Consider the following 13441-nt stretch of genomic DNA (forward strand, 5'->3'; position numbering starts at 1 on the left):
GACGCCACGTTGGGTGACTTGTGTGCTGTCAATGAGGTGAAATGATGATGAGGACAACACAACACCCAGTCCATGAGTGGAGAAAATCCCCAACCTGGCCGGGAATCGAACCTGGCCCTGCTACATAACCCACACATAACCACCCAGCTAAGCAGATAGACAACATACTAGAATTCAGAATCCTCTACTGGCCAAGGACTGCAATTATGTAGACATGAAGAATAACATTTGCTTTATTTAAAAAGCTTAAGAATATTCACATAAAATATTTGGAGGCTCCACTTTTCAGCATGCTCATGTAATAAAAATCATATTGAAAGAATAAACTTTAAAGCAATAATAAGAAAATGATTTATATTATTTTCACTAGACATTCAGAGTACAGAGTGTTCAAAAAAGTGTTGAATGCTTTGAGAAGTAGTAGTACTCATCAAAACAAGAAAAATAAGTCACAAACATGGGTCTGTAAATGCATACTTTCTGAGATAAGTACAATAAACATGGGTCTAGAAATGCATTTTTTTGTGCAATAAACATGTGTTTAGAGGAGGTGTTCAATGTGGCATCCATTCATGACAGTGCACCCCTCTGGCCTCCTGTGTAAGGAATGATGCACCATTTGAAGTACACCTGATTGTTGTTGTACCTGCTGGCACACATTAAATATGTGACCCTATAGTGTTTGCACATCATTGATTGGTGTGGTATAGACCAATTCATTCAAGTGGCCCTATAACCAAAAGTCTAAGGGATTGAGTTCTATGGAACAAGCAGGCCAATGTGTGAGCAACGCCCCCCCCCCCCCCCCCTCTCCCCCCTCCGACCAATCCAGCAGTCATGAAATCTCTGCATCAAATGTTTGTGCACATTGTGATGAAAGTGTGCTGGTGCACCATCATGCATGAACCACATTTATATTTGTTGCTGCAATGCACAGCCTCAAATGAGTTAGGCAATAAATTAATGAGAAAGTCCACATAATGCGCCTCTGTTAACCTTTGTGGTAGCACGTGTGGCTCTATTAATCTATCGCCAAGTGCGCCTGCCCTATATGTTGATAGAAAATCAGTGTTAATGCCTCTTTCCTGAATTTCTTGGGGATTTACATCTGCCCATACATGCTATTTCTGGATATTCACAACACCATCTCTTGTGAATCCTGCCTCATCAGTAAATCAAATCTTGAATGTGGACAGTGGATCCGTGGCACACTTCTGCAACAGCCATTGACAGAACTAGGGCCTGAATGTGCTGTATATGATGTAAGTACAGCAATTGTTCATGAAGTGCCCACAGATAAGAGAGTGAGTCATGCCTTCCACAGCAGCTAATTGTCACACACTGGTCTCAGGGGTTTTTTCTCCAATGTAGCACATGATCCTCCATGTCAGGCACGCAGACTGTGTGGAGCCTTCCACTGTCTATCTTCTGAGGTGTAAGGGTATCTGTATTTCTGAGATGGTGGAGAAGTCTGCTGAACAGCTTATCCAAGCTGTTGATATACTTTCTGGGATGTGAGGTCGTGGTCCAAGAACTTTTCTGCTCCTTACGTTTCGTCCAGAACTGCACTAGACTTCCTCAGAGGCGCTGCTCCGCTGAGTCTTGCCGGCAAGACTCAGCGGAGCAGCGCCTCTGAGGAAGTCCAGTGCAGTTCTGGACGAAACGTAAGGAGCAGAAAAGTTCTTGGACCACGACCTCACATCCCAGAAAGTATAACAACAGCCATGTCACCCGGTCGTGAAAGCCTTCATTCTACAGCTTATCCAGGGACACTCTGCACTGTGGATATTTTTCAGTGTAGAAGGCATGATCTTGCAGGCTACTTGCATTTGCTAAGCCATAGCAGAGTATCATATCCACAGTTTCACTTGTCGAGTAGAAGCTTCCATTGTTAACAAGTTGTGGAAGAGAGAAAATGTAAATATACTACACCATTTGTTTGCACAAACAGCACAAAAACACACAAGTGAATCCATTTATTGAAGAAGGTAAAACACCATGATACATACCCAGCGTTGACAGTACTGTACAATATGGCACACAAACATGATGAAAACTAATGTAGCCCATAACACAACTGAAACCACACAACTGACTGCAGACCACCTAATGACAGGTACAGCACTGTGAGTAAGATGCCATAATACCCTGCCAACACATTTGGTGGAGCGCCAAAGCAACAATTGTGCTAATATCTGCAACCAAGTGTTACACAGCCATCTTGGAAACTATTCATTTTTCTACCCATGTTTATTGGACTTATTTTTACTGTTTTGATGAGTACTACCACCTCACAAATTAGATGGGCAAATTGGCTTATATTATCTGTCCTTTTCACTTGAGTTGCTTTTATTAAATATTTTTCTTCATGATAGCATAGATGCTTTGATGAATCTTTTCATTTGGCTTCTTTGGGAAACTCTCACAAGCTACTAAACTGAGTGTGTATTGTACTGTTTCTGAAGAGGAGAAATTTGTTAACATCGAGTATAGATTTAAGTGTCAGGAAGTCATTTCTGAAAGTATTTGTATGGAGTGTAGCCGTGTATGGAAGTGGAACATGGATGATAAATAGTTTGGACAAGAAGAGAATAGAAGCTTTCAAAATGTGGTGCTACAGAAGAATGCTGAAGATTAGATGGGTAGATCACATAACTAATGAGGAGGTATTGAATAGAATTGGGGAGAAGAGGAGTTTGTGGCACAACTTGACAAGGAGGAGGGACCAGTTGGTAGGACATGTTCTGAGGCATCAAGGGATCACCAATTTAGTATTTTAGGGCAGAGTGGATGGTAAACATCGTAGATGGAGACCAAGAGATGAATACACTAAGCAGATTCAGAAGGATGTAGGTTGCAGTAGTTACTCAGAGATAAAGAAGCTTACACAGGATAGAGTAGCATGGAGAGCTGCATCAAACCAGTCTTAGGACTGAAAACCACAACAACAACAACAACAACATACTGTATTTTAATTGGTGCTCTTGTCTACAAAAACTGCCTGTGCATAAGACATCAGTTTACATGTATACAGGTAAAAGCGATTTTTGTGAGTAGATATTTAATTAAAAAATAATGCACTTTACATATTAAATATTTGTATAATACACTTCGTAAATTTAAAAATTCTTCAATGAAGTAAAAGCAATGATACTGTACATATGACTTTAAGCATATTGCAAACGTTTTGGCCCCATTATTTGCTTATATCTCTTTGGGAAATTCTTTATAAAGTTGAACTCCCATTTAAAAAGGACCTTTTTGGCACAAGGATGTGTTTATTTGGGTCAAAAGTAAGTTTTTGTTTTGTTTAGATATTTTGGAAAGTTCTGGTAGGGTGTAAATACTTTTCAGTAAAGGAGACCACTCACTGAAAAGCAGAAGCATTGAGCTGTCAGTAGGCACACACAAGAAGAAATAAAAAGTGTTAGCTTTCAGAGTAATCCTGTTACAAGCTATAGGAAAATATACACAGAAAACACATACACATATGCATGCATGCATACACATGCCTGTGCCCCTAAATGGTGCCGGCTGGACTGTCAGTGCCAGTGCTGCATTTCAACAGGTCGACTGACTGCGATAGGGTTGTGTAGTGTGGGGTGAATAAAGGCGGGAGGAGATGAGAGGCAAGGAGAGGGATTGGAGATGGGTAGCTAGCAGCTCAGAGGGTGGCAGCCATTTTGTTTTCTTTTGTTTGGTATAATGATGATTAATATCACAGTTCCTTTTGCAACCTACTATTGTTAGATATTACATTTATTTTAAATAGTAGAAATGCAACCATGTAATGTAAATGTATCTATGTACTCCACTGACAATGCAATAGAATGAACTTTAATACATGAGGAGATGATATAAATTCGGTGCAATCAAACAATTACAATATGAGTACATGGCAGATGTGAAACCATTTCCTTCTCTTCTTTTTGTACCCAGTGATGCTTTATATATAGAAGTTTTATTGTAAATGAAAATATTTTAATACAACTGAATAATTTACAGAAAGAAAATATACCACTCTTATGCTTTCGTAAGATGACATTCTCTGCTGTTCTACATTATTTTCAATAGACATCTGTATTGTATTGTGTGCCTTTTGGTGTCTCGAATGACATCTCAAATGAAAATTGCATAATCCCAAAGTAAATAATATAATATGAATGTCTTAAATGAAAGATAGTTGACTGGAAATATACCGAGTATACAATTCAATGTTTTTATGTGACTCACAGGAGTTAACCCTATGTCAAATAATTGTCATAAAGCACCATTCACTAACTAATGATAATTCTGTAAGATTGTATGGATTATGTACATGTCAGATGTTTGTTCTTATTAAAGATATAGATGAATGTGACCTGAACTGGGGCATCTGTGGAAACTTCAGTATATGTCAAAATACAATTGGATCATTTGTGTGCTTTGGACAAGTGCTGGCTGAAGATTGCAGACCAGGATACACATTCAATGAAGCAGACCAAATCTGTGAAGGTAAAGTTGTTGACATAGTTTCATAAATTTATTTGTGTAAAGGTTATAATATAAATGCACAGCTAAACAACTGTTTTTCTGATTTCTTTCCCTTCAGTCTGTTCATCTGAGGATTGTTTCAATAATATTCTCCTCACATTAAGTGAATGAAAAGAAAAATTGTCTTTAAGGGACTCATTGTGTTCTGATGTTCTTAGTGCCATGCATTATATAAGTAAAAATGTGCATAGAATAGTGAAAGGATGTGAAGTCATTTCTGAATTCAGGAAGTACACGGTCTTATAGTCAGACTGTGTGCATTGGCAGAATGTATGTGTATCCAATGAGTCGTTCATCAAACACATTAAGATACTACAAATGGAATTTTATACACAAATATCAAGGGTGGGAGTAGTTCAGAATAGACTGTGTGTTTATGCTGCAGGGTAAACATACTGGCTGAAGGAAAATAGGAATAGGAAGCAGACTGCTGGGGAGGTGGTGTTGTACAGAGGCACACAGCATATAGGGCAGAGATCAATGAAGACTGAGTTCAGGGGACAATGGGATTAAAGGATGTGTTCAAGGGAACTTTCCCATCTCCACAGTTGTGAGAATTTGGTGCTTGAGGTGATGATTTGGATGGTATCTGTTAAGAAGCAGCCTTTAGGGTCAACCACACTGAGTAACAGGGTTTGTCACTGTGTTGTCAACTGTGCCCATAGCCACAGTTCATCTGTTCCTATTCATCAGTGTGAATACCTGGTTGGTACTAATGCCCACATAAAAAGCTGTGCACTGGTTGCAGCATAGCTGGTTGATACAATGCTACTTCACAGATGACCCAGTCTCTAATGGAGTAGGATGTAAGTATGACAGGTCTAGAATATGATGCACTGGCTGGGTATGTGGGACGTGTCATTCAAATCAAAATTATTCATTTGGTGTGGGCACTGAAAGCAGGACTTGATTAGAGACAGGGAGCAGTGCAGTATCACTTTGTGATATAACTTTGGGGAGAGTACGGAGTCTGCCAGAAAAATGTATACACACTTTAAGAAATGAAAATATTACTTTCGTGTTTATTTTACATTTAATAATTGATCTTACATGTTGTACAACCTTCAGTTCATGGTTACTTTAAATGTTCAAAATGTTCACCATTGGTGGTTATATACATAACAGGATGACAAGCGGTCGCGCAACTATTGCAGTCACTGTTACAGTGGAGATTGCAGCACATGTTCCTGTAATCTCCTGGTGAAGTTCCTCCAGCATGCATGGCTTACGTTGATAGATGTTATCTTTCACAGTTCCACACAAGTAAAAGTCCATAGGTGTTAGATCTGGCGACCATGGAGGGATCTCAATGGACCCTCTTCGTCCAATCTAGTGCTCCAGAAAACTGTCATCCAGGAAAGCTCATATATCTAGATGGTAGTGTGGTGGAGCCCCATCCTGTTGGTAGAAGACCCGTTCATCAGCTCCATAAAGTATGTGTACCTGGCAAAATTGATGTGCATAACATTTCCAGGTACATTTCTCCAGTGACAGTAGCATCAAAGAAAAAGGATCCTAGTAAGCCCCTAGATGATAGTCCACACCTCACATGAACCCGTGGTAGATTGACCACTTTATCCACATAAACATGTGGATTTTCCAATGCCCAGTACACACTGTTATGCTGATTCATGGTTCCATTAATTTTAAATTGTGCCTCGTCACTCCACATTACCTTCATAACAGATTGCTCGTCATCAGTTACCATTTGCTGATACTGCTCACAAAATTGCATTTGGCAGTCAGGATCACCATTAATCACATGCAGTAACCATGAATGTAAACTTTCCACTTTTCATCTTTCAGAATTCTTCGTACACTTGTACTGCTAACACCCACTTCATGTGCACATTGCATAGCAGACTTCTGTGGAGAATTATATAATTCTTCCAACACAAGAGCCAACAAAGCAGGACTTGTAGCTGTACACTATCTTCCTGATCTTCCTTTGTGAATATCAAAAATTGTTCCATGCAGTTCAAACTTGTCAATGATGCATTTAATGTTAGGTGGATTGGTGGTTCTGTTTCAAATTCCCACCTCTACTGACTCTGCACTTCAATGACATTATCAAACTTGAAAAACCACTTCACAATACATTTTCATTGCTCAAATGTCAAGCATGCTCAAGCCATCTTGTTTTCTCATTACTGAGATGAAAGTAATAACATCTGTTGAGCCAAGGGCCATACTACAACACACTCGTAACTCAAATTGAATGACAGTATTGATATCCCAATAGAGCCTGACAAACAGTGTGTACATTTTTCTGGTGGACTCTATATTTCACATTTGGGTGCTCAATGAACATAATCAAAGCTTCCAGAATGAGATTTTCACTCTGCAGCGGAGTGTGCGCTGATATGAAACTTGCTGGCAGGTTAAAACTGTGTGCCTGACCAAGATTCGAACTCGGGACCTTTGCCTTTTGCGGGCAAGTGCTCTACCATCTGAGCTACTGAAGCACAACTCACGCCCGGTCCTCACAGCTTTACTTCTGCCAGTATCTCCCCTCCTACCTTCCAAACTTTACAGAAGCTCTCCTGCGAACCTTGCAGAACTAGCACTCCTGAAAGAAAGGATACTGCGGAAACATGGCTTAGCCACAGCCTGGGGGATGTTTCCAGAATGAGATTTTCACTATGCAGCGGAGTGTACGCTGATGTGAAACTTCCTGGCAGATTAAAACTGTGTGCCCGACAGAGACTCGAACTCGGGACCTTTGCCTTTCGCGGGCAAATGCTCTACCATCTGAGCTACCGAAGCACGACTCATGCCCGGTCCTGACAGCTTTACTTCTGCCAGTATCTCATCTCCTACCTTCCAAACTTTACAGAAGCTCTCCTGCAAACCTTGAAGAACTAGCACTCCTGAAAGAAAGGATACTGTGGAGACATGGCTTAGCCACAGCCTGGGGGATGTTTCCAGAATGAGATTTTCACTCTGCAGTGGAGTGTTCGCTGATATGAAACTTCCTGGCAGATTAAAACTGTGTGCCCAACCGAGACTTGAACTCGGGACCTTTGCTTTTCGCGGGCAAGTGCTCTACCATCTGAGCTACTGAAGCACAACTCATGCCCGGTCCTCACAGCTTTACTTCTGCCAGTATCTCGTCTCCTACCTTCTGTAAAGTTTGGAAGGTAGGAGATGAGATACTGGCAGAAGTAAAGCTGTGAGGACCGGGTGTGAGTCGTGCTTCGGTAGCTCAGATGATAGAGCACTTGCCCGTGAAAAGCAAAGGTCCTGAGTTCGAGTCTCGGTTGGGCACACAGTTTTAATCTGCCAGGAAGTTTCATAATCAAAGCTCTTCAGAAGTTGTGGTTTATCTGCCATGAAGGCTGTCTCGAAAGTAACTCCCATTAGGCAATAAATAAAATACTGGAATTGTTAAAGAAAATGTATTAGAAAATCTTAAAAGTACGCTACTTTTCTACATAATTACCATTCAGATTTAAGCATGTATTGCATATCACAGAAAGTTGAGAAATTCCCTCAACTTAAACTTCTGTTGTCTGAAATTAATGTTTCGTTTGAACTGATGCAACAGTTTTTGTCTTTGCTGGCGAGAATGTAGCTGAACATTATAGTGTTGAATGGCTTCTATAAGTTTTAATCATGTCTCACAGTAGGCTTCAGTAATGATTACCCTTACAAAATTCATGAAATACACTAAGAAGATTCCTTTTACTTCCCAGAATGATAGTTATAACCTTTCTGGGTGACAGAGTTTGCATACTGCTTTGATTTGTTGGGTGAGACAGTATGACCCACATCCTTGACTCCTCTTTTGTCTCTGTGTTAACATGAGAAACATTTCAGTTTCATCTCCAGTCAAGATTCCATTCAACAGAACTTCACCTTTTGCATCATAACGAAAAAGTTAGTTCAGAGAAACAGTTGTACTGTGAGTCTTGTGGTTCTCAGAAGGAAATTCTGGGAACTTTTGCTATCATAATTATTTGGTCACCACATCATACAAATCATCTTGAGAAATCTGCAAAAAATTGAGATAACATAAAATGCTGTCTTTTATGAATCATTTGTCAGTTTTCTGTTCCAGCTCATTGTTGACTATAGATGGCCATAGCTGTTATTGCTATGGACATTTGTCCTTCCACTTGTACACAGATTACACCATTGATGCTCTACACCTTCACTCTTTAAATCTGCTCTCTGTACAGCACAAATTTCTTGATGATTGTCAACAATTTTAAGATTTTTAACTCTAAAAATGTGTTGCAGAATGAATTTCTCATTCTATGGAATTTTCAGTTGCAACACTCATTTTGGAAAGCTGCAGTTTGGAAATAAGAAGCAGTGCAACTTTTTAACTATTGTAGCTTGAAGCACACTGGCCAACATCCACATAGAGACTCCACTAGCTACTTTACAGTGCATAGAGAAAAGGACTTCATTCCAGTATTATTGGCTTTCTCTCCTATTTCAGTTGCATATTTAGTGAGAGAAAAATTACTGTCTGTATGGTTCTGTGTATGCCCTAATCTCTCTCATCTTATTCTCATGATCCCTACGTCAGGTATAAGATGGTGGTCTTTTTCAAATAAATGTTCTCTAAATTTACCCAACAATTTTCTGTGAGATCTATGCCATCGTATTCTCATGAATGTTCCACGATAATATCTCTTACACATTCGGATGGGCTATTCTGACCTGTTACAATCCTAGCAACTTGGAATTTTTCTGCTGTGATATGTACCAGATAATAACTTCAAACATTGTAACAATGCTCTAGAATTGATCACACTAGTGTCTTTGCATTTACGGATGCAATGCACTTTCCCAAATGCCTTCAACAAATCCAAATCTTTTATTCATACCCTAATACTAATTGTATGTGTTAATCCTTTCATATTGCTTCTTAGTATTAAAACTAATTACTTATACAACTTTACATGCTGAAAATGTTCATATATAATCTTGTAAGTGGATACTACTGAGTTCTCTTACCTTCATAATAGGTATTATGTGACATTTATCCACATTTAAAGAGGGCAACTGTTATTAAACCAAGACGGAATTTCATCTAAGTCTATCTGCTTCCTTACAATCATCCAATTATGGTAATTTCCTGCAGACATCTGCATTGTCAGTGAACAATCCCATAGGTCTGCTGATTCTATCTGGTAAATTGTTTCTGTGTGCTGAGATCATTAGATGTCTTATTATGCTTCCATGGAACACACCTGATGTTACTTTCATTTCTGAAAAATGTTTTCCATCCATTATAATGAACTGTGTGCTATTAACTACATATTAACTGAACCAGTCAGACATCTATGAAGATGCTCAGTATGATCTTATATTGCAGCCAGTGATGTGGTACAGTGGCAAACACATTTCAGAAATGTATAAGACAGAATCTACCTGTTTGCCTACATCTATTACTAGCATGATGCCATGTATATGAAAAGGGTGAACTGTGTTACACCCTAATAGAAGGTTTGTTAACCCTACAGTAGTATCATTTTATATTCTATCCAATATAAGAAGGCAATAATTCACATGCATCTTAAAAGAAAAAGAAAAAAATTAGCAGGGTGCTTTCAATATAAAGCATGCTAGCTAAACAAATATCTCTATACAAATTAAGGTGATCAATATTATTTCTTTCCATTGAAGCATATTCAGCACTGTAGGTTGTACAGGTTCTGATACAAAGTCTCTGTCATGTCCCTGTGTGTACAAATATTGTAGTTTAATGGTAGCAGATTGACATAGAAAAGTACCATCTTCCTGCAAGTAACAGGCCTTGTATATTCTAATGATCTGTGTTTATATGTACTGTTACATGGCTCTGCGTAGGAACACATGCTTATTGGTCTTAGTGTATTCTATACCCAAAGCAGACGCACAATGAAAATATATGAATTCTTGCTGGAATATGCTTGAAGAACACTTTCATCAGAGGGTAATAATAAAGAAGAAAATAGCAGTTTAAACAGCACTTTGTTGCAACAAATGTCATCAATGTTAAATATTCCAAAAATTTCCAGACATAAATGAATGTGAGAGAGGACTTCATAATTGCCAAGGGGATAAACCAGTATGTCAAAATACAGAAGGAAATTTCACTTGCTCTGCTTCATGTCCAGCTGGATACAAGTTCAATAAGAAGTTGGCAGTATGTGAAGGTAAGACCTCTAAAATTATCTGTTGCTTAAGTTACTCCTGAAAAAGACTGATATTATTTTTTTCCAAAAATAAAAATAAAGAAAGATTTTCACCTCTTCCAAACAATTTTAGTGTGATGAGGCATAGTTAAGATTTGAGAGGCTCTCGATGAACCACAAACAGAAATCATCCCAAAACCCACTGGTGATACTGGTGACATCAATTCCTCTTGCTTTGTGGGCAGTACGTACATTCTGTCATTTTTCTGTTCTGCTGCTGTCATTAAGCTCTGCTTCCTACAATCACTGGAGATCAAGGTGATGGAAGCAATACACTCCTATCTTGGCAGAGACTTGCTACTCTGAATGTTCTGAAGCATAGTCGATAGCACACATTTTAAAAGTTTTCAGTTCTGCATGACTTATCTCTGCCACTAATGTCATCAGTAAAGTGTATTTGGACCATTCCCTTGCAAACAGCCTCAGAAAGTTGTAACTGGAACAGTGACATTTGTGAAGTTTTGCTGTCTATTTATAGGTTGATTGATGTTTAATGTCGTGTGGCTGATGAGATAATTATAGATGAATCATACTGGATAGAACAAAGGTAGGTAAGGAAATTCACGTGTTCTTTTCAAGGAACCTTTCTAGCAATTGCCTGTTTTGACAATTTATGACACCTCTCCTAAATGCAAATACAGTGTTCTTACTGACACAAATACATGTTAATGCAGCCTTCAGTGACAACTGATCTGATAAACATTAAAAGCTTTTGTCTTTTACATTGGTCTTATACCATGTTAATAACGGTGGCAGTGTATGTTTTGCCACAGCACTTGGTAGATCCTCATTTCAAAGGTCACTTTCGCTGTCCACTAATAAGAAGATAAAAAAGACTCCTGAGATTCTTCTTTTTTGGATATATAGCAGTTTTTGAAAGTACACAACTTTTATGAGTTTGATAATGATGGTGATGATGATGATGATGATGATGATGTCTGGGTTGGGGGGGGTGCTCAAATGTGCGGTTATCAGTGCCTGTACAAATTCCCAACATTTGCTCAGTCCAATCTCTCCACTTTCATGAATGATGAGCATGAGTTTGAGTCACAGATCTTCAGCAACAGATTATCCCATTGTTTGACATATGAAGGCAGTATTTTTTCAATTTTTGGTGGAGTTCAAATTTAAAATAAGTGTGAATATCTAAAATAATTTACGTACTTATACTACTTACATGTACAGACTATATTTCAACAAAATCATTACCATGTTGATTGAGACTTTTTTTTTTGTAATGGCATACGGTTTACCCTAGTCCCAACAGTAAATAAATAAAGGGGGAAACTGCTGCTAATATTTTGAGTCATGCTATCACAGTGTTCCAGTTTCTCATTTGAGGTGAAATGCCATACACCCAACTACTGTTTTACCTCCAGGAAGAGGTAGAAGTCTAGTGGTTCTGTCTGTGGCCTGTAGGAAATGTGATCCATCACTTCCATTTGACTGGTTGAATTTGTTCAGTTGATGAAACTGGAACTGATCAACCATTGTCTTGCAGCAAAACACTGGCTGAAGACAGCATGCCACATTTGTTTTTAATGGGCCTGTGTAGCTTTTGCAAGGCCTCATAAAATGAGGCATATATCTTTTTTCCTGGTCTCATAAGGTATTATGGTTAAATGAGGAACAGCAGGGCCACGTTAAAAAAATGCCCAGATAGTAAGGTTGAAAACATTGTTGCAGAGAGAGAGAGAGAGAGAGAGAGAGAGAGAGAGAGAAGGAAAAATGATACACAGGTAGGGAGCCACTGTTTGTTTGTTGGGGTAAGGGGGTCACAGTTGGTTTGTTCCTCCCCTAAATGTAATCTTTTGTCACTATCACTTTCCAATGCGACAGATAATAGGATTTTCACAACACTAAGATATAAAAGTGGTGTTAATGTAATAATAATTTGTTTACATTAGTGCTTAATACAACACTGCAGCATAAATTCCAAAAAATACAGTTCGTAAAAATAAATCATTTTAAAAGTTGTCATACAAAAGTTTGAGAAGTTGATGTGTCATATAATTGTGTTGAGAGCTATAGCAGCACTGTTCCTCACAATATGATAATTTGTATAGCATAAAATCAAAGTGTGCCCTCACCATTAACAGCAATTTACTTAGCACTACCATTGCAAATAAAGGTCTGCAGACTATGGCTATGCAAGTGTGTAAATCACGGGGAGTGCTTTTTGTTTCAGTTATTTCCACCTTCATTTGGTGATGGCAATCTCACCATCATTTTTCATTTGTTGGATGAGTTTTACCTTTCTGTCTTGCTGCACTCACCTTCCTGTGTTTTGTCGGCTCTACTTGTGTACTCACAAACCATGTGGAATTTCTCATTGGCAACAGGTACAGTTAGACTGTGAATGCTCTACTTTACCTGACTGGAAAGTTTTCTCCAAGGCAATCTACATGCACAAGCCTACAGGCAAACAACTGAAAAGTACCCTGCATTAAGAAATAGTTCAGTTTTCTTGAATTTCTGCAATTATTAAGACTCTTAGTTTTTATGTTCTTTGTTTATCAAAAGTTAGCTGATAAATTTGCAAACTGAAATATATGACATATAAATGTGTAATTTTTTGGAAGGGGTGGAGATGGTGTTCCTGGAGCCCTCCCTCTCCCCCCCCCCCCCCCCTCACCATTTGATCCGCACCTGCTCCTCTAGCACCATTGTGACCATGTTAAAATGTAGTCAATTCATATATGTAAAATATAGCGTTT

At 38.7% G+C, this 13441-nt stretch overlaps 1 protein-coding gene across 4 annotated transcripts in view; it reads left to right on the top strand.

The window, feature by feature from the left end:
• LOC124722859 (fibulin-1-like) overlaps window positions 1–13441 on the top strand; it is a 649840-nt gene that overhangs the window by 314673 nt on the left and 321726 nt on the right. For all 4 annotated transcript variants that reach the window (XM_047247987.1, XM_047247986.1, XM_047247989.1 and 1 more), the window contains 2 exons: window positions 4345–4494; window positions 10548–10685. In XM_047247987.1, the coding sequence (XP_047103943.1) occupies window positions 4345–4494; window positions 10548–10685 (288 nt within the window). The remainder of the gene's footprint in view (window positions 1–4344; window positions 4495–10547; window positions 10686–13441) is intronic.

Source organism: Schistocerca piceifrons, chromosome X (genome assembly GCF_021461385.2).
Source record: "Schistocerca piceifrons isolate TAMUIC-IGC-003096 chromosome X, iqSchPice1.1, whole genome shotgun sequence".
In the NCBI taxonomy this organism is placed as follows: Eukaryota; Metazoa; Arthropoda; class Insecta; order Orthoptera; family Acrididae; genus Schistocerca; species Schistocerca piceifrons.